Genomic DNA, 20,183 nt, shown 5'->3' on the forward strand with positions numbered 1-20,183 from the left:
AGTGGATGGAAAATTACTAGGAGCAGACACCAAAGGGTAGGGGGATTTTTGACAAACCAGTCTAACAGAATGCTTGCTAAGGGCAGGCCTAGGATATCAGATACAAAGCTTGGGGGACAAGGAGTGAGGAACTAGATGAGATGAAAGAGTGGGAGGACGGCTTAGCAGGATTCTTGCAATAACTGGGTCAATGCAGGGCCCACGGAGGAGACCTAGTGGAAGGAGAGCTCAGAGGAGACTGGCTAAAGTTTGGGCAGGGAAAGAACTTTTGTCAGTAGTCAGTTTAGAAGGTGGATCAGAATTAAGTTTGTTGTTCTTTGGTCCTTTTTTTGTTGCTGGAGGGCAAGGCTGTCTTCGTATTGATAAAGCATTCCTGCATCCGGAAGTATATAATGTCATATATCCAGGCTATTTCTAATTCAAATTATGGGATCTTATTTAACCTCTTTAACTTTGTATTTCTATTGACCATAAGTTTCTTGATGGCAGAGAACATATTTTACGTTCGGAATATTTTCCTGTTTATGTAGATGTGGCTTTTTAAAAAAATTCATGCAATGCTATATACCTTAATGTGTTTAGAAGAAATCAAAATCTCTAAAAATCACAATATCCAGAGGCAGTTGTCATCAACTTTGGAAAACATCCTTCTGGGCACCTCCCTATGAATATTTTCCGCAGTATTAGAAATGAGCACATGGAGACACACGTGCAATTACATGAAAAAATGTATATTATGTACACTTACCTAATGGAACCATACATACCAAGTGTTTTATAGCCTGCTTTTCCATTCATTGATATTCCAGGAAGATAAATATTTTCTTATCAATGCATGTAGATACATATTATTTAAATAGGTACTAGGTATTGTAATTTATTTAGTCGATTTCCACTGTTGGACATTTATTATTTTTAAAATAATGTCCTTTTAATGAATAGCACTGCATTAAACATACTGTGTAGTTTTCAATTAAAGAATATTTTTATGGACAGTTTCTGTCTTTACCTTCGTGTTATTAATGAGAATTACCTTGACTTTGGGGAGGGATATTATCTGTATTCTTTGGAGGGTTAAAAATGTGTTAAAAGAATATTAAATTATAATATTCATTTAAAATAATAAAAAATACTAAATTTTAATGAAGGGTGATCGAAACTTGCTGGGTACCGATCCCTTATTGTACCCCCGCCCCTCCAGTCACATAAACAGGAGCTGTTTTTTTCTCTGCAGTATGTATTGCCTCAGGAACAAAGGTGGCTCTGTTTAATCGACTTCGATCCCAGACAGTCAGTACCAGATACTTGCATGTAGAAGGAGGTAATTTCCATGCCAGTTCTCAGCAGTGGGGAGCATTTTACATTCATCTCTGTGAGTATAAAAATGTGCATTTGGTGTTTCTAGTGTGAAATTGTTAAATTCATCTTGGTAGTAAGACATGTGGATACATTAACTTTTGTTATTTTCCTAAGCAGATTAATGAATTCTAAAAGATAATTTGATCTCTCTTTCCACTCCACCACAGTGGATGATGATGAATCAGAAGGAGAAGAATTCACAGTTCGTGATGGCTACATCCATTATGGACAGACAGTCAAACTTGTGTGTTCAGTCACTGGCATGGCACTCCCGAGATTGGTATGGCTCCACTTTTGCTTTAGTAATGCGTATAGTAAAAATTAAGAGAACAGAAAAGCCGCAACATTCAAATGAAAATATACCTCAAGCTCATGCTTTTCATTTTCAAAAGAGATATCAATAATCATTGCTATTTATAATTGACAGTGATAGCCCACTTTATGTTTAAAATGCTTTCAGGCAATTAGCCAATTTTTATGAATGTATTCCTCTTTTTTTTCTCTTTCAAATTATAACAAAGTATATCTAGAAAGTCAGAGAGTTAGAAAAGGTGAGCCACCTGGGCTGCCTGGGCTCAGGAAACGAGTTACAGAGGTGAAAGAAGGACCTTGGAGCTTAGAACAAAAAGAGGCAGAGAGAACATTCCTGGGGCAAGGAGAGGGGGAAAGGTGCAGGTGAGATCCAGAAAGAGAGGGATCTAGCTATGAATGAGTTCTTACTGACTTCCTGTTGTACTATTTCCAGTAAGTTTTGGTGCCATTTTTCCCTCTTTGTATATCTGAACTTGTTCGATAGAGGGCGCTATAAAATTACATTGTGATTTCTTAATGAAGATACATTGTATTCATTTTTTGTGGTACCTGCTGCACCCCAAGGTAGGACCAAGTTTTCAAAAACATAGAAATTCTTATTTCTTTAGAAATATAAGTATAATTTTTACCAATTACTCTTACAAGAAGAAAGATTTATAAAAAATAAAATTGGTATTTCTTACTCTAGGTGAAAGGCATATTGTTTAGGGCTTTTTGTTACTAGGGAGATCACGAAACTGTAAAAACTGCTTTTCTTACCAAAATGAAAGCAAAGGCCCCATATACTCCCTCCCCCATACCTTCTTTTTCTGAAACAGAATGCAGTTTATTTATAGTAAAGATGGAGGGGCCTTTCGAGTAAATTGGATTCAAGGTCAGGTTGTGGGGTTGTGTGAATGGAAGGAAATATAGTATTACTGTTCCTGAATATGCTTTATACTTATCTCTGGTAAAATATTGCATTGGTTTATATTTTTTGGGGATTATTTCAGCAGGACTGGGTCTATAATTAAGTAAAAACAACATTTCTTTTTTCTTGTTTTTTTAAAAAATTTTTCTATGTCATGGTTTTACAAGGTGGTTTTATTTCCTATTCTAACTTAATAAGCTAGAATAAGTAGTACTATTAATTAATAAAAGCTTAAAACTGAGACAAATTATAATAAAAAGGGTAAAGGTAGGGAGAGAAGGGTGTAAACATAGGAAAGAAAGACACAAACACACCAAGTCATCATTTATGGAAGTTATTTTCATTTACTATGTGTCACTCTATTTCAAGGATAATGTTGATTTGCTTTGGCATTAAATACCAAATGATTCATTTACTTAGACAAATAGCAGTGGACAGCCCAGGTGTCTTTATTGGTGAGAGCTAGCTCATTCAGCAGTGTCTGTTCAAGGAATTATTGAGAGGAATAAAACTGAACCTAACGTGGCCCATGTCCTTAATGTGCTCATTAGTACTAGCTGTAGAGAAGCGGCGGGAGATGCATGAGTGAGTGCTTGTAGACTTACAGGAAGCTTTAGACTTACATCAGTCAAAAGTCAGTTATTTCTCTAAAATCCTTTTTTAATTTAAATATAGCTTTAAGACTTTAACATTGAATTGAAACATTTTGCTTAAATTTAATAATTAATCTTATGGACTTAGAAGCTTTAATCACTAGAAACGTATGGACTCTTTTTAACTCAAAAATTAGTGGTGTAAGTAGAAGGACACATATTCTGACTAATAAATTGCAAAGCTAAAAATGTAAATATGAAGAATGTTTTTAATAATTGTGGCTTAGCTGAAAAGAAATCTTTTAACATAAGTGAGGTGTGAATGAAGTGATGGAAGTCAATAATATAATATTAATAGCATCGTTTAAGCACTCATGCATATATTGATTCATTTAATCCTCACAAAACTCCATGAGAAGTTACTATTAAGGATGTTCATTGTGGAGCAAAGTATTACAGTCCTACATGAAGACATGCATTGTACAAATAATCCTGAACCTTCTATGTGCCAGGTGAGCAAGGCAGACTTCCTGTCCTCATGGAACTTACATTTTGATAGGGAGATAGAAAAAAATCAGCTACAGAAATACCCACATAATGTATTAAAATGTTAATGTAAGTGATATAAAGGCAGATAGTAAAAGGATACAGGGCTAGGAATTGGTAAAGTGTTTTTGAGTAATTCAGAGAAGTCTTTTTGAAATGGGGGTATTTGGACAGAGAACAGAATGGAGTTGGGAACCCACAGACAGGTAATGAACATTTCAGGCAGACATAATCAAGACAGAAAGAACCTATGAAGACAGGAGTGTGTGAGGACCAGCAGGGAGCCAGTGCAGCTAGAGCAGAAGAGGGACGGAGGCGGCAGGTGCCGGGAATGAGGCTCTGAGGTTAGCCATGGGCGGCATCTTGTCAATTTCCTCTCCGCATCTAGCAGAAGGACTTTATATTATCTCCGTATGAGAGGAGGCCACTGGAGAGGTGGAAACAGAATGATGGCTGCTTTGGGTACAGAAGGGTAATTCTGGCCACTCTGCGGAGCGGGGCGGAGGGGTTGGGCCTTTGTCATAATTCAGACAAGAGTTGAGGACGGTGTATCTTAGACTAGGAGTGTAGTGCTAAGGGGGTGAGTGCTGATTGAGGCATTTGAAGTGACCCGACAGAGTTTGTTGACAGATTGGGTGACTGGGTGTGAGAGAAAGCAAGGAGTCAAGATGACTTCAGGGTGTTTGCATTGAACGAATGGTGGTATTATTTATTGAGCTGGGGGTTTGGGGAGATTCATGTTTAGAAGAAAATAAAAAATTCTGTTTTTGATTAAGATTGAGATAGCCTATCAGACATCTTAAGTAGAACTGTTGACTAGGTAGTTGAATATACAAGTTGAGTGCTGGAGGGAAGACAAGGCTGGGGGTGTAAATTTAGGAATTGCCAGCCTTGTAATAGTTAGAAAGTCAGAAGTATGGGAGGGGGAGAAGAGGTCTGAGGACTCGGCTCTAGAGCCCGGCCCAGGCCAGTTAGAGCGGCCGTCTCTGGACGGAGACTGTCTGTGCCCGATGCTTCCGGGAGCGCCAATGAGCCGTGCCCACGGGGTTCCCATCTGGGAGTCCTCACGGCCTCGACAGGAGCCATTGTAGGGGAGACTCTGAGACAAGAGTCTGGAAGGATTTCAGGAAGTTGGGTGGGGAGGAAAAAGTCTTATATAAAGAGGAAAAGTGAAATGGGGTAGTGGGGGGGCACAGTGACATGTAGGTCAAGGAAGCATTTACTTTTGATTTTAAGTGAGAAGTAGTTCTAATTTGTGTACTACTGTTGGGAGTGATCCTCGTAATCATCACTTAGTGATTCCTTCTGTGTGACAAGTGACATCTAAGGTTTGATAGGATTATGTTCCCGATGTCCGTCAGTGTTATGTGGAATGTCTGGGTTATGATCTTGTGGAGCATAATGGAAAGAGTTCAGGCTGGGCAGGCAACCAGCCCTGGAATCACAGTTTGGTTCTTCAGCTATAAGCAGGTGATTTTGAGGAACTTACTCTATCTTTCTGAGCCCATTTGAAATCTGTAAAATGATACTTATTTTAGGTTTAAAAAAAGTACACACACACACACACACACACACACATTAGATGATGGATTACTATACCCATGGAGCCTTTAGAAATAGTTTTTTCTTTGATGTTAGATTATTTTTTATTTTATTTATTTTCAACTTTTTATTTGTCATGGCATTTTATTGGAAAGATCAAAGAACCCTAGATGAATGGTGTGCCCATTTAAGTCTGAAGAGCAGTGATCTAAAAACAAGTGCCTGCTCTGCATTTTAGGTGTACGTGGAAGAAGGTAGCAGGTTCCACATTCTAACAGGCTTGAGATCCAAAAGTGGTTTGTTTTTTTTAATTTATTTTTTCAAATACATTTGTCTCTGCCTACCCCCCACCAAAAGTGTTTTTTTACGCCCACCCTTATTGTTTGTAAATGTTTGTGTAATTAGGCACGTGACAAATAACATGTATTATTATGTAGCTTATTCTTCCTGTGTACTCTGGAAAGTATGAAAACTCCGTATGTGATGGCCTTTCCCTGTTCGATTGTTGAAATACAGATAATTAGAAAAGTTGATAAGCAGACTGCATTACTGGATGCTGACGATCCTGTGTCACAACTCCACAAATGTGCATTTTACCTTAAGGATACAGAAAGAATGTACTTGTGCCTTTCTCAAGAAAGAATAATTCAGTTTCAGGTATGTTTTTTTAAATTACTGGTGAAATCTAAAATATATGTTAGGTTAACAGCATATAGAAACATGGAATTCTTGTTTAATGTTAATCATATGTAAATACATGAGCCTGCGTTCAGATATTTATCTCAAGTCCAGGGTTCTTAGCCCATGTAGTCTTCAGATGTGGTGGTTATCCTACCTCAGGGAATAACTCAAAACTCTTGGGAACGTTCTCAGAGAAACAATTAACATCTAATTCTGGGAGACAAAAAGCCCCTCAGATTATCCAAAAATAGATGCGGGGTGTTCGGTGAATGCCTACGTTGTGTATGGATGCATACTTAGGGGGAGGGTTCATAATTCTCATCAGGTTTATATTGGGGTCTTCCATACTAGTAATGATGACGTGTTTCAAGAGCTAATTTTTTACTGCATTTATTCAGAAGGCTTTCTTGAGGACATTTATGACATGGGCAACTTATTTAATAGGAGAGTTATACTTTCATGTGAGACTTGTCTGTAAACATCTGGAGACCTGTTCCAGAGAGATGGCCACACACAGCCGTCTCCCCAGCCCAGCACTGACGGACTGGCCTAGGTGTTTTAAGGTAGGGGTGAGGGATTGCTCGTGCACATCTTGGTCGCTTGGGCAGAAAGTACCTAAGATTCTAGCTGCTTTCTAAGTAGGAGAGTCTCCTAGTCTCACTCTTTCTTAGGGATCCCTGAAGAATTTTAAACAGGGATTTGCATCACAGGTACTGACCTTTTATTTAAAAAGTTATACAAGTACACTGGTGTACTCCAAAATGGTTATTCTGAAGGGCTATCAGTTAATTTAATGTGTCATTGAAATGTTTCATATTATAATAAAAACTCAGGTTTTCATCTTAATATTCTGTTTGTGTTTGTTTAGGAATTGACAAAGCAGCATGCTCGTGAAATTTATACATTTTTGATAAACTCTTTCCATGTTGCAACTCTAGTCTATAGATGTTACTTGTTAAAATTGTCTTGTACTGCAGTGCCAATACAAATTTCTTAACTTTCCTCCTAAGGCCACTCCATGCCCAAAGGAACCAAATAAAGAGATGATAAATGACGGAGCCTCCTGGACAATCATTAGCACGGATAAGGCAGAGTACACCTTTTATGAGGGGATGGGCCCTGTCCTTGCCCCGGTCACACCTGTGCCTGTTGTAGAAAGTCTTCAGGTGAGACCACTTGCTGACAAGTTGACTTTGACCTCTTTGTAGCTCCTCTCAGCTATGCCTTAGCATATGGTTTTATTTCACAATAATTTTGATTTTTCTCCAAATACTGTGGTTTGGGTATTTTGTCATACATTATTTATTAATAGAGAAACAAAAATAGGACCCTGCTTTTATGCAAGAAAACTTAATTCAAAACCAACTTGTATGTTACTTTGATGTTTTTAGCTTACTTTGTCTTTATAATCAAGTCATTAAAAAGAAGTATTTTAATTACTCATTTTTCACAAATGATAACTGTTAAATGAGAAACTAATCTGTGCACTTTAATGAGAAATGAAGTTTTCTCAATGTTGTTCTGATTTTCTGTGAATTTCAGTTGAATGGCGGTGGGGACGTAGCAATGCTTGAACTTACAGGACAGAATTTCACTCCAAATTTACGAGTGTGGTTTGGGGATGTAGAAGCTGAAACTATGTACAGGTACTTGGTAAAACTTTTTACATCACCCAGAGTTTTTGGTGGGGGTGGGTGTATGGGACTCTTTCCTGAGGCTGAGTGTGGTATGGTAAGCAGCCCAGCTTTAAGTTTCCGTTCTAAAATCGGCCTTGCACTTAAGTGCCTTACGTTTCCTCCGCAGATGTGGAGAGAGTATGCTCTGTGTCGTCCCAGACATCTCTGCATTCCGAGAAGGCTGGAGGTGGGTCCGGCAGCCAGTCCAGGTTCCAGTAACTTTGGTCCGAAACGATGGAATCATTTATTCCACTAGCCTTACCTTTACCTACACGCCAGAACCAGGGCCGCGGCCACACTGCAGTGCAGCGGGAGCAATCCTTCGAGCCAATTCAAGCCAAGTGCCCCCCAATGAATCGAACACAAACAGCGAGGGAAGTTACACAAACGTCAGCACAAATTCAACCAATGTCACATCGTCTACAGCGACAGTGGTGTCCTAACTACCGTCTTGTTGCTAGGACTTAAACTGACTTGAGTGTGACAAAATGTTGACAGAAAAAGAAAGAAAAGTGAACAATCTTTTGTGGTTTCTTGGGAAAACTTTTCATACCAGGTGATATTATTCAAAAACCCCATTACCTGCAAGTGCTGATTTGATGTGCAGAAGCCACAGTAAAACAAACAAACAAAAAAACATCAACATGTATAAACTATTGGATATTGATCCTTTTCAGCTGTTATTTTTGGTCGGTTTTTGTTTGGTTTTGTTTAAATGGGCAAGAAATAGAGATGTGGCTGGAATAAAAGTTAATCAAACTAGAAGACACAAATCTAACATAGTTTTTATGGACCAAGGAACTTGTATAAGCTTTAGTAAAAGGTACATTTTCACCATACCTTTTTTTATATCACCGTATATAGTACACCTTTGTTACCAAATAGGTTGTTCTTCTCCCTGCGCCCTTTGAGCTTTTGCTCTTAAGTACATTCAGGTTCCAAGCCTGGCCGTGCTTGTTTAGTCTCATTGCTATACTCTTCCAGGTTTTTGTGGTCTAAGGCTGGAACTGGTCTTTTTTTTTTTAAAAAAAGAAAAGCTGAAGTCTTATGACTTTTCATGAGTTGAAATTGTTTTGATTTCAGCAAGTCAAACCTTGTAAAGTCTTGCATATTTTTTTTAAGATTATATGAAGTCTGTGCAAAAGCTTTAAAAAAATGCCTCTGCCTTGCCTGCAATACATGCAATGTATGTTAACTTAGTCTCTTTTCTCAGACATTTGGCAATTACTTCCATGTTTTCTTTTTAAAAAATGTATTTATAGTGGTGATCCAGGTGGTTCTAACATTTACACGAAATTAAATGTGGCCATTTAGTTGTTAATGAGGTAACGGCGCAGAACATGTTGGTTTTTGAAGTGTTCTCTCCCCTTTCCCCATGCATAAATGTGTCTCCATATTTCAGGATTTGTTCAGGATTTTTTTCCCCTCCTAATCTTGTACATAACTTGTATTATGTGTAAGTTAAACATTTTATTTTGAACTTGTAATGTTCCCAGTGATTTTATTCAGTAGGGTGTTTTCTGCCTTGTTGGCATATGACAAAAAAAATCATAGAAGTATTTGCTACCAGTTGGTAGATGGTGCCCTTATTGTATAATGAGGAAAATCTCAGCAAAAGCATGCCTTTATTTACTTTTTTTTTTTGGTAGCCTAGACCAAGACGTCATTGTAACCTTAAAACAAGATGCTCTTATTAGATGGTCAACTAAAATAGCTGGAAGACAGTACTTTAGGAGCAGATAGTTGTGAGTTTATAAAAATGCAAATGTAACTTATCTTTCCATTACTTTCTCTGCCTTTTGTTGTTGTTGTTGTTGTTGTTCTTTTTCAGTACTAAGGATCTCCACAGATGTCTCTGACTCAGAAAACATTTCTTTACCCTTCAGTTAAGATATGGTTGCATTCAGGGTTATGTGTTGACCTTGCATGCTAAGTTCACCCCTTTGACATTGCTTATTTTTGCACTTTGGTTATGCCTTTGTTCAGTTTCTTAGAAATTGCAGCAGACTCATTGGGCTACATTTCATACAGGAACCATGTGTGTCATGTTAATGCAATCATCCTTCTTAGAGTAAAAACTACCTCTAGATTGTGGTAAGCTTTTTACTGTCCCATAAAACAGGAGCCACAAGTACCTTATGAACGCAAAACTGTAAGTTCCTCCAGTATTTCCATACGGAACATTGTCTTTTATTGTCCTGGGCTATTTTGAAAATTTCCATAATAGACTTTTTCAACATCATTGTTGTTGGCATTTTATTTTTCTGCTTTGCTGTCTTCATCGCTCACTCTTTTGCTCAGACTATGCCATTGTAAATATAATTCCTAACATCTTTAAATAGCTTTTTCCTCAGTTTTCAAGGAGGAAGTCATTTGTAAAACACATTAGTGGTTAAATCAAAGTTATTGTGGTTTCCTTTAGTGCAAGCCTTTTTAAGTCTTCAGAGGCTGCATTATACTATATATAGAGCCTTCTCTCCAAATCTGCTCCAGTAACTAGCTTCTCTCTTGTAAGCTAACCCTGCCTCACACTTTAAATCTGCTTCAGTGATCAAGGGCAGAATTCATTGTGGCCTTATCTTTCTTTGTTTCAACTGTTTACTGGCTTTTTCTTACAAACTTGCTTATTTTTGAGTAGTATTTATTCTCTGTTGAGTCATGCAAGCAGCCTTGACACAGTGCTTTCTGTTCAGAGTTGGAAATGTTTCCAGTGCTGCTTTATTTGTAGTGGGTCACAAGTCTCCTCCACTTCCCAGGTTTAGTATTCAGTTACAAGATTATATTAAATTAACTGATAACAGATGAGATGCTTTTGAAGAACAAACTATTCCTTACCCAGCTTTGCAGCTCAAAATAATTTTTTTAAGTTTATGGTTTTATTAAAATGAACTGCTTTTTTTATTATTTAAATAACATCTTATTTTGGCTCTTTGTTTCTTTTAATAAGATAATGGAAATATCAGACTGTAAACTCTTCCTGTTTGTTTTTCTGAAAAGTCCAAGAATGTACTTGTATAGGCATTTCCCCTGCTTTTTTTTTTTTTTTTTTTTTTTTTTTGGGTCATTCTAACATACCACAACTAAAGACTGAAATGATTTGTCTATTGTAGGTTACTGTTACTGGTTCTTTTTGTCAGCTGCTTAAAAAAAATCTTTTTCATGGATTTGTACATCATTTTTAGCATATAATTTACAGAAGCCTTGCCCTGTGTTTATAGTAGAAGGTGGCTCCCTGCCCCTGCCCTCAAGGTGACGTTATTAGAGAAACTGGTCATTTTCCCTCACAGAGACTCTTATAATGGTAACCGCTTCAGGTAAAGTATAGTACATTTGAGTTGTTCTTTTTCCTTTTCAACTCTGTTTTAGAAGTGTATCTTATGCTCTCATGAGTCTGTGCAGTTTCTAAAAGTGTGCATAGAAGCTGAGTCTATGATCCAGTATATTGTTTTCAGTTCCATTGAGTTGATCACACAGACCAGGAAGGCGAGCTAAAGGCCTGAAATGTAAAAAAAAAATGCCTTTTTATTTTGAAGGACTTCAGAGTTGAACACTAGTGTAATATTTAACCTGCTGCTGTCTTTTCTTAAACTGTGGCAACTGAAGGCATCCTCATAGATAAATTAGTGAAATATTTGTCACTCTTACTGCACAGACTTACTTGCGATAATCACTGGTTAGTTTTTGTTTATTTTTCTAATAAAACTGGTACCATTTGTGCCCTCACAGAAAATTTCCAATGCCCAATGCGGTTTTTGAGAACTAAGCTAACTGGTCATGTTTAACCAAATAACCCATGGGGGGAGAGGGGTTCCTTTTTGAAACAAAATGCTCTTCAATTATTAACCAGGTTACTTACTTTTGATTTCAAAAGCAGCTGTTTCTGATGAGTACTGAACAAATGTGTGTAATTTTCTGTGCCAGACTTTTGACTTTGTTTTCAAGCACTGTAACGTGGGCTGGATGATTAGAAACAATAATATATTAGGGTTTCTATTTAACCCTTTCAGGACTGAACTGTATCTCCTTTTATTAATTTTCCCTGTGTTGTGATAAATGTTTCCCAGCATTCAGTACTGTGTTGGTCCAAATGTAGGTTTATATGCTCATTTTTAGCTTATTTCTTGTACCTTGCAGCATGCTCTACACATTCAGTCCTTAAGGGGTTTATTTTACAAACTGTGCGCCTGTAAGGTTTGTTAGCAATAAGATAGAAAATTGAGCAAGTTTATACCATAATTTTGTAGAAAAAAAAGAATCTGCTCGGTTCCATATTTCACCCATGAGAAACCTGCAATACGGGCAGTTTCCAGGAATAAATAAAAAGGAAATGTAAACCATTGTACAAGGCCTCTGTTGAATGTGCCTGATGCATGTGTTATCACCTTTGGTTTCAGAATACTTGATAAAGGTAAAACTAAATTCCGTATTACACTTCTTGTGTTTGCAGTCTGACCTTGCTGCCTTACGTCACATCCAGGTGACCGCTGGGCCAGTTTCCTCCCTGGTGTTTTAAACTGGGTGCTGCCTTCCTGCAGGGCCTCGGTCCTCCCTTGTAAGTGGGGAGATGGGCTTTGTCTCTCAAGGCGCCTGCCTCCCAGTTCAGGAACATTTCAAGCTAATCTCAACAAAAGTGGGGGATATTATTTAATAACAACTAGCTTTTCCAATATAAGGTTGTCATTTGGTCTGGTGTACTAAAGAACATGTAATGCTTTGTGCTTTTTGATAGGGGCTCCTGATTAGAGAGAGAAAGCTTCTCCCCCCGCCCCCGAATAGGGAAACAGTAAAAGGGAGAAGTACATTTTTTTTAAAAATCATAGTTTCTTATTTGACCTCCCCCCAAAGAAAAAGTATTACAGTTACCAGCAGCTTGCTCTAAAAATAGTATTCGTCCAAAACGTAAGGAACAGTTCCATTGGAATTTGAATGGTGAGGCCTTTAAAGGCTAAGATTGATTGTGGTTACATGACTTAGAATTTAGAAGAGAATAAGTCTGCACCTCTTGCTGTAAGTAGTGCGTGCCCACTTCCTAGGCAGTCTTATGAAGAGACCCAGAATGGGCGCGTGTGTGTGGTTTGTCACCGAACCCCTCCATGGTTGTCCACTCCAGGCATGGAGAGCCACATAAGGTCCTGGTGGTCAGTGATCACAGGAGGCAGTCTTCTCCTGTTTAAAATAAAATGAAATAGAAATAAAAAATAAATAAAATACCTAGAAAGATACACTAAGTAGAAACCCTAAAAAATGTATAGTGCTAGAAACCACTGAGAGAGACAGATTGAGATGATGTATGTAAAGTACAAATGAGGTGACCCATCTTGACTCAGAAGTTAGATCCTATAACTTAAGGCCAAGAGATAGAACTGTGTGCACCAGGCCCTTTGACTTGGACCACTGGACAGTGACACACCTGTCTCTTTGTGCTAAGAATACGGTTGTGTGCCTGGCATACAGGTGTTCAGTAGTTTAGTTAAAGGTGCTGCGCACACAAGTAGAGACTGTATGACCCATCTTCGTTTCTGGAAGAGGCAGACAAATACTCTCTACTACAGAAAAGGGACATGTTTTCACTGCAAGGAACATTCATATTAAATAGGTAGGTTATTCTATAACTTGGAATTTATAGGATTTTTTTGCTTTGGGGAGGTAGCACTTTGTTGTTGTTTGTTTGTTTTTAAGATTTTATTTATTTATTTTTACAGAGAGGGAAGAGAGGGAGAGAAACATCAGTGTGTGGTTGCTTCTGTTTTCCCCCCACCCCCGGGGACCTGGCCTGTAACTCAGGCATGTGCCCTGACTCGGAATCGAACTGGTGACCCTTTGGTTCGCAGGTCAGCACTCAATCCACTGAGCCACACCAGCCAGGGCGGGGAGGTGGCACTTTAAATATGCTATTCTATGTTTTCTTAAAAAAAAATGTAAATATTGGGTTGGCCAAAAAGTTTTCTTTTTCTCAGTGGTGGCTCTAGTAGTGTTTAGTTGTCTTTAACTTCATTCATAACAGTTTTGTTAGATTGTATTGTGACAACTGTCATATCAGTGTGCATTTTAAAAAAACTTACAAAAATTGGTGAATTTTTGTGTAGCCATTTTAATATTGAAGATGGAAGAAAATGCGCAACATTTTCTGCATACTATGCTTTATTCAAGAAAGGTAAAAGCACAACTGAAATGAAAAAAAAAAAAAAAAAGATTTGTGCAGTGTATGAAGACGGCTCTGTGACTGACCGAACATGTCATAAGTGGTTTGCAAAGTTTTGTGCCGGAGACTTCTCACTGGACGATGCTCCATGGTTGGGTAGACCAGGTGAAGTTGATTGCGATCCAGTCGAGACATTGAAAAAAACATACGACGTGGAAGATGGCCAACATACTCAAAATATCCAAGTCAATAAAGTTATTGGTGAAAATGAAAAATGTGTCTTTTATTTTATGGGGGAAAAATGCACTTTTTGGCCACCCCAATATGAAGTTTAGGTGCATATCAAGTTCTCTTTAGCATAATGTATGTAGCCTCTGCTTTTATTCTCCTTATATTAACTTGAAAGTGCTATCCAGATGCCAGGTGTTTGAGAGAATCACCCTGGCCACTTCAGACGTTTTCTATTTTCCAGGTGAAGATAATGGGTCTTAATTTCTTACTGATAGCCTAGTCTAACAAGGTGTGTTTCTGGACCATGTATGCTGGCTTTAGGGAGACCAGAACTCGGAGAGCGGAGCATGAAATGACCCTACCTGTGATGACGCTCAAGCCTAGACACTGTTGTGCCATTGTTTATGATCTAGGCGGCTGATTCTGCGGCTCGCCACTCTTCACCGGTCTTATTTGTGAGGGGAGGGTGGCTGGCGCATAGTTGCTAAGAGCGAGCACCAATGAAAAGCCCTCAGAGGCGGGGCACCCTCACAGCCCAGAGACTTGCTGTGCTTGTCCTCAGCCGGGTCAGGATTTCGTGTGGCTTGGGTCTTCCAGGATCAATGCGAGCTTAGTTCTCAGGCCTGCTTTCTGCGTGTTCATTCCAGAAAGCAGTGACATGGTTGTTTAGCATTTAATACTTCAAAGATTTAAAAATACACACCATCACTGTAATAGCTGTCGGAGTTTTAACAGTCAAACCAAGACTGGTTAACTTAAGGTAGGTGATTGTGTAAGAACAGCAGAAACTCACAGAATTGAAGGGAAGCCTGAATTATGCTTAGAAATATCCCAGTGCCAGGAGGGCTCTGCTTGCCTAGGTGGGGTCTGTGGGGTTTCTAGAGAGGGCCCCTCAGAAGAAGAGCCAGCCCAGCTGGAGGCAGGGATGGGGGAGCAAGGCCGAGGGCAGGCTGCGGCTCCACGGGGCCTGGTGCAGCCGAGCACGTGTTGGACTCAGGAGCGGCCTCTCCCTACCTCAGCATCCAGCTCCGAGAACAAGGTCCCCTTGGCCACGATAGGGAAGGCTGAAGGTGGAGGTGAAGTGGGGAGAGGAGCAAGTTGCGGGGCTGGGGAGGAAATCAGGAGTTTTCAGTATGTTAATTTTGAGATACCAACTAGGCTTCAAGTTTAACTGTCCAGGAGGCAGTTAGACTGCCAGATCTGGAACTCATGGTGAAGTCTGTGCAGGGAGTCAGTCACATAAAGATGGTGTTAAAACCCATAAGCCAAGTGAGATCACTGGAGAAGGTAGAAAGGTAGAGAAGAGGTCCCAGACTGAGCCCTAGGCAGCCCCTGTTTTAAATAGCACTTCTCCCACGTGGGGGTGGGGTTTTCCCCTGGCGAGAGTGTCTGCAGCCAGGGTCTCGGGGTCCTGCATTGCCAACAAGCTCCCAGGTGACAGGATGCGGGTCTAGAGACCCCACGTTGAGTAACAAGGGCCTAATGTGTCCCCAGACAAATGGCAGTGATTGACAAAACAAGTAAAGGGCCTCTTCAGTCCATAAAAGTGATTATTTGTAACATCGTTGTTTTCCAGGCCACTATGAACTCAAAAGTAATGGTTTTAGAATTAGCCTTACTGGTTTTTAAGCACAGAATTAAAATCTCTTTTTACACCCGAGCGAGCCTATGTACCAAATCGGGGACAGTGAGTCGGAGTCTCGTTACAAGCTGATAATGGGGCCTATCAGAAAACTGAAGCATTCACACACAACTGTAGTCATGATGTATTGAATCCAGAGTCTTTTAGCATCCAGGACAAAATTGCTATACCTGGAAATGAGAGGAACATTGAGTAGCTCCTAAGTGTAAAAACTTTTTGGTTTGGCCGGTGGTCCGGGGGGCGGGGGGGCGGCGCGGGGAAGGGGGAGGGAATGGACCAAAACCCTCATTTTTAATTGAAGTCCCTACTCCTGAGAGCAATTCTAAAAATTCAGACTAAATTATCACAAAAACCTAAAAGAGTGGCATCTGCAGACAAACCTGCTGTTCCTCTGAACTGGCCTGGCTCTGGGAAGGCTGTGTGGTCTTCCCTTCACTGGGATTTTAGACCTAAATGAAACCACACAAGTTCCTTCTAGGGAGTGGGGTTGTCTATGCGAGGTGAGCAGAGAGAAGCAGAATAAATGGAGAGAGCCCCAGAAATGTTACAGACACCCCTCCGGCCCCGCCCTTTCCATCTGCCACCATACTCCTACACTGCACAGCAGTGACAGGCTAAGTTAGTGCTGGCTATATGGCCAGAAGGTCAAGGGCACAGAAAAAGAGCCTCCAAGTCAGGGCACCAGGAGCTGGAGGCCGAATCAGGGCTCCCTGGCCAGCAGTGGGAGACTTCTGACCTGCAGGGTAGGAAGCGGCCTCGCCTGGGGAACAGTGAGGTCAGCAGCCAGCCGCGTTTCTAAACAACGTCACTGGCTCTTTCATCCCTGGAGTTTGAAGGCGTCCTAGCCAGGTGAGATAAGCCGGGGTTGGGGGGGTCACACAGGTGGGCAGGATCTCACAGACGCAAACAGCTAGAACATACTGGCCCCAGCATCCGGTTGTTCTCATACCTGGCAAGGACAAGCAGAAGCAAATAATGAAAAAAAAAAAAAGGATTCAGACGCCAATGTTGACATTAAACTGAAGACTTTTGAACCAGCAGGAGAACATGTATAACCAAACACAAGCCAGGCTCAGCTCAGCTTCCCATCTTGGCAGGGGAGTCCATGGGAGATTAGCAGTATTGATTGTTCATTTATTTTATGAGATAACCGAATTACAGGTCGATTATCAAACTGCATCTCAGCAGGTCTCCCATCGGTCTCCCCAGGCCAGCCTGGCTGTGATCCTAGAGCGGGCTGGCAGGGGCATGCACCCCAGCAGACGCATCTGTCTGTGGTTTCTGGAGGCCACCGTGGACTCAGGAGCTAGGGCCTGGGGCAGAAACTGCCACGTCTGAGCCTGGAGCTTGGCACACAAGGGAACAGGCCCCTGGAAATGACATTCAGTCCCCATTCTCTGCCCAGGCACTTCCTCGACTCTCAGGATGCAGGGGTGTGGAGGAGGGAGCAGGGGCCGCAGGGCAGGATGACCAGACCTGGACTTGCCTAAAGCCAGGGCAGGGCAGATGGGGTGGGAACGGCGGGCCCAGGCCCCGCCGCTCCGAGATGGACAGAGAGGGAGGGGCCACTTCCGCTTTTTGAAGGACCTGGTATGTTACAAAGAAGTGGCCCCTAATTCCACACCCTGGGGACATGAAAGCACAGGTCTGTTTCAAGCAGCTGTATTTATAATGTCCACAAACTAGAAACAACACGAATGTTCATCAACTGATGGAAGAATAAACAAATTGTGGTCTAGCCATGAGCGATGGCTTGAGTCGTGGCCCCCAAAGGTATATCCACGTGCTAGTCCTCAGGATCTGTGACTGTGACCTTTCTTGGAACACGAGTCTTTGTAGATGTAATTAAAGTTAAGGATTTCAAGATAAATCATTTTGGATTATCCAGGTGGGATCAAAATCCAATGACAAGGGTCCACGTAAGAGACATTCGGAGACAGACGATCCGGCCACATGAGGACCGAGGCAGAGACTGTCACTCCAGTCACTTAGGCGACCGGTCATGTTTGGAAACACTCTCTAGGTTACATTTTCTCCTTTGCGTAGAATTTTTGGTATGCCTGGTGATTGCCAAGAAACTGTGACCATTTGCAAATTAAATGTATTAGGTACACATGTAGCTAAATAATTTGAAAGGCAAAATTGTAAAAATCTTTTCAAAAAAGGTTTCTTTTTGTTTTGTTTTACCATAAAGCCATGTTTATTGTGGGACATGGATAGTGTATGTGAATGGGGGGCGTGGCCTCCAAGAAAAACCGGCGCCTTGGGCCTATGAAGCCTTAGAATTGTCCTGAGGGGAATGGGGGTGAGTAGAAAATCCGTATCTGAATCGGCTCTGGTCACACAGCTGTCTTGTTTTTGGAGCCTGAAACCTTTCTTGACTCTGTCCATTGCTACCCTTTCCCAAGGCCTTCGCTCTCATCCAAACCCTCATCATTTCTTGGGCGGACTTCTGCAGTAGCCTCTTCATGATCCTCTCCTTGTCCGCTCTGGTTTTCCCCACCATCTTTCAGACCTTCTAGAATAGAAATGGGATCACCTCTCTTCTTAAACTCATTAGCCATAATGGGATCGTCAGTGTCCTAGTGTAAAAGACAAAATTCCCAGCAAACTTAATAAAATCCTTCAGGGTCGGGACCCTGCTTGATGGTCCAGCCTCATCTCTCCACCCCCTCCCCACCTCTGCACCGTGCCCCCCGCCTCTGTCAATCCCTCTTTGGCATCTTTGCTCTGTCTCTTCCTTCTGCCTGAATGCCTTCTCCCTCAACACACTTCACCTTGACCTCTTACTCTACGGAGCTCGGTCTGGGAGCAGTTCCCTGTCACTCATGCCCTCTGCCAGCCCGCCCTCTATCAGCTTCCTGTCCCTCTGTGCGAGATTATTTGGGTAATGCCTTATTTTCCCCAAGAGAGTCTCAGCTCCATAGGAGAATGAGCAGATGTCTTATAGCACAAGGGTAGAGGGAGGGGTGGAGGGAGAATCTGTCCCTCTGTTCAAACCCCAGGAACCTGAAAGAGTGACTAGCACTTGGTAATTGCTCAAGTGTCAGTGAAATGATAGGTAAAGGAAGGAGTGAATGAGTGAGCAAGCAAATGTGTGTGTATCACTCTCGCTCCTGCGGCCATCAGGCCCATGCACAGAGCTTGCTTAGAGGAGAAGCATCACCCAGCGGAGCCGCTCATTTCAAGCTTGGGAAACACCCAGCTGGTGCCCAGCAGACACCCTGGCCAGGGGAGGGACTAGCTCCGGCCCACACCCCTCAGGATCCGGGCCCTCACCTGCACCCCGCCAGCAGGTGCTTGCTTAGATCTTTGGGTCTGCTAGGACCAGGCAGCCCCGTCCACTGTCGGCAGGTGGCGTAGATGTGGTCTGTGAAGAGAGCTTTCCCAGGAGAGCCAATCCGGGACATGTTACCGAGATCACCCGGAAAGGCAGTTTCTAGAATTACTGCCTCGAGTGAAAATTTAAGGTGGATGAGAGGTGGGGAGGAGAGGATGTTTCTTTCAACCATGACACTCATTCAGTTCTTCCTGAAACTAAAAGTGTTGGCACCCACTCTGAACCTCCAGCCTGGGAGGACACAGACACAGCATAAAGTGTTTTCCTAGAAATCAAGTTACCTGCAGTCTGAAGATACTGAATGCATGCAGGTGAAAAGTGACAAAACACCTCCTCTGTGTCAGGGTTCTTTGGCTTGGCACTGGGTGTCTGCCACAATGCCGTCCCCTAATTTGTCCCATTTCTGGGCTTCTGTGGCAGTTTTTACATATGCTGTACTTAAGTGTATGGACTTAAAAAAAAAAAAAGAGTGGACTTTGTACTTGGATGCTTGGGTCTGATTCCCGGTTCTGCCTTTTTTTTTTTTTTTTTTTTTGGCTGTGTAAACTTGGGCAAGTTACTTGACCCCTCTGTGCTTCTTCCTGTGTGAAGTGAGGACTACAGATACAAGCAATCCATTCATAGGCTTGTTACCAGGAATGCATGAATATTTGTAAAGGGCTTAGAACGGCACCTAGGAGATGTTAGTGCTCCGTAAACGTTTGTCTTCTTTGCTGCTGTCATGGTCTCCCTGGGTCTGCTGGTACAGGCCATTTGTGTTTTCTGCCCGCCACCCTCCTCCCTTTTCCTCAAAAGTAGAACAGATTTTTGTGCAAGGTCTTCCCCTCCTCTGCTCACCCTCGTGGTCAGTGTGGGAAAGCATTTCAGACATGGACGGCAGAGCATGCGACCCAGATATTAGCCAACCAACACACTGAGTTTTCCACCTACGGAGACTGGCTCGGGGATGGTAAGGCGAGGCAAGCTGGTCCAACCGGGGTGATTCCCAGGAGACGGTCAGCTTTCTCTTCTCCGATCCGTGTTGAACTTGGGAGACTAGGTGGAGGCTGAACAGCTGCCACCCTCTTACCCAAGAGTGAAACAATTGCAGTGAAAGCCTGGGCGCAGGTATGGAGAACGCGGGAGTTCTGGGTTCGCCATAGGAGCCCTGGGTCCACGGGGTGAAAATCCTAGTCAGGTTCCCAGTTCTCCCAGGGCAAAGCATGTTCT

General features: G+C 41.7%; 1 protein-coding gene across 7 annotated transcripts in view; it reads left to right on the forward strand.

Moving 5' to 3' along the window:
• RBPJ (recombination signal binding protein for immunoglobulin kappa J region) overlaps window positions 1-10,635 on the forward strand; it is a 199,863-nt gene extending 189,228 nt beyond the window's left edge. For all 7 annotated transcript variants that reach the window (XM_054582012.1, XM_054582015.1, XM_054582017.1 and 4 more), the window contains 6 exons: window positions 1,235-1,372; window positions 1,527-1,639; window positions 5,779-5,919; window positions 6,954-7,109; window positions 7,486-7,589; window positions 7,747-10,635. In XM_054582012.1, the coding sequence (XP_054437987.1) occupies window positions 1,235-1,372; window positions 1,527-1,639; window positions 5,779-5,919; window positions 6,954-7,109; window positions 7,486-7,589; window positions 7,747-8,062 (968 nt within the window). In that variant the 3' untranslated portion in view covers window positions 8,063-10,635. The remainder of the gene's footprint in view (window positions 1-1,234; window positions 1,373-1,526; window positions 1,640-5,778; window positions 5,920-6,953; window positions 7,110-7,485; window positions 7,590-7,746) is intronic.
• The last annotated feature ends 9,548 nt before the right edge of the window (window positions 10,636-20,183 follow it).

This window comes from Pteronotus mesoamericanus, unplaced genomic scaffold (assembly GCF_021234165.1).
Source record: "Pteronotus mesoamericanus isolate MK-2021 breed Mesoamerican mustached bat unplaced genomic scaffold, CSHL_Meso_final contig_68, whole genome shotgun sequence".
In the NCBI taxonomy this organism is placed as follows: Eukaryota; Metazoa; Chordata; class Mammalia; order Chiroptera; family Mormoopidae; genus Pteronotus; species Pteronotus mesoamericanus.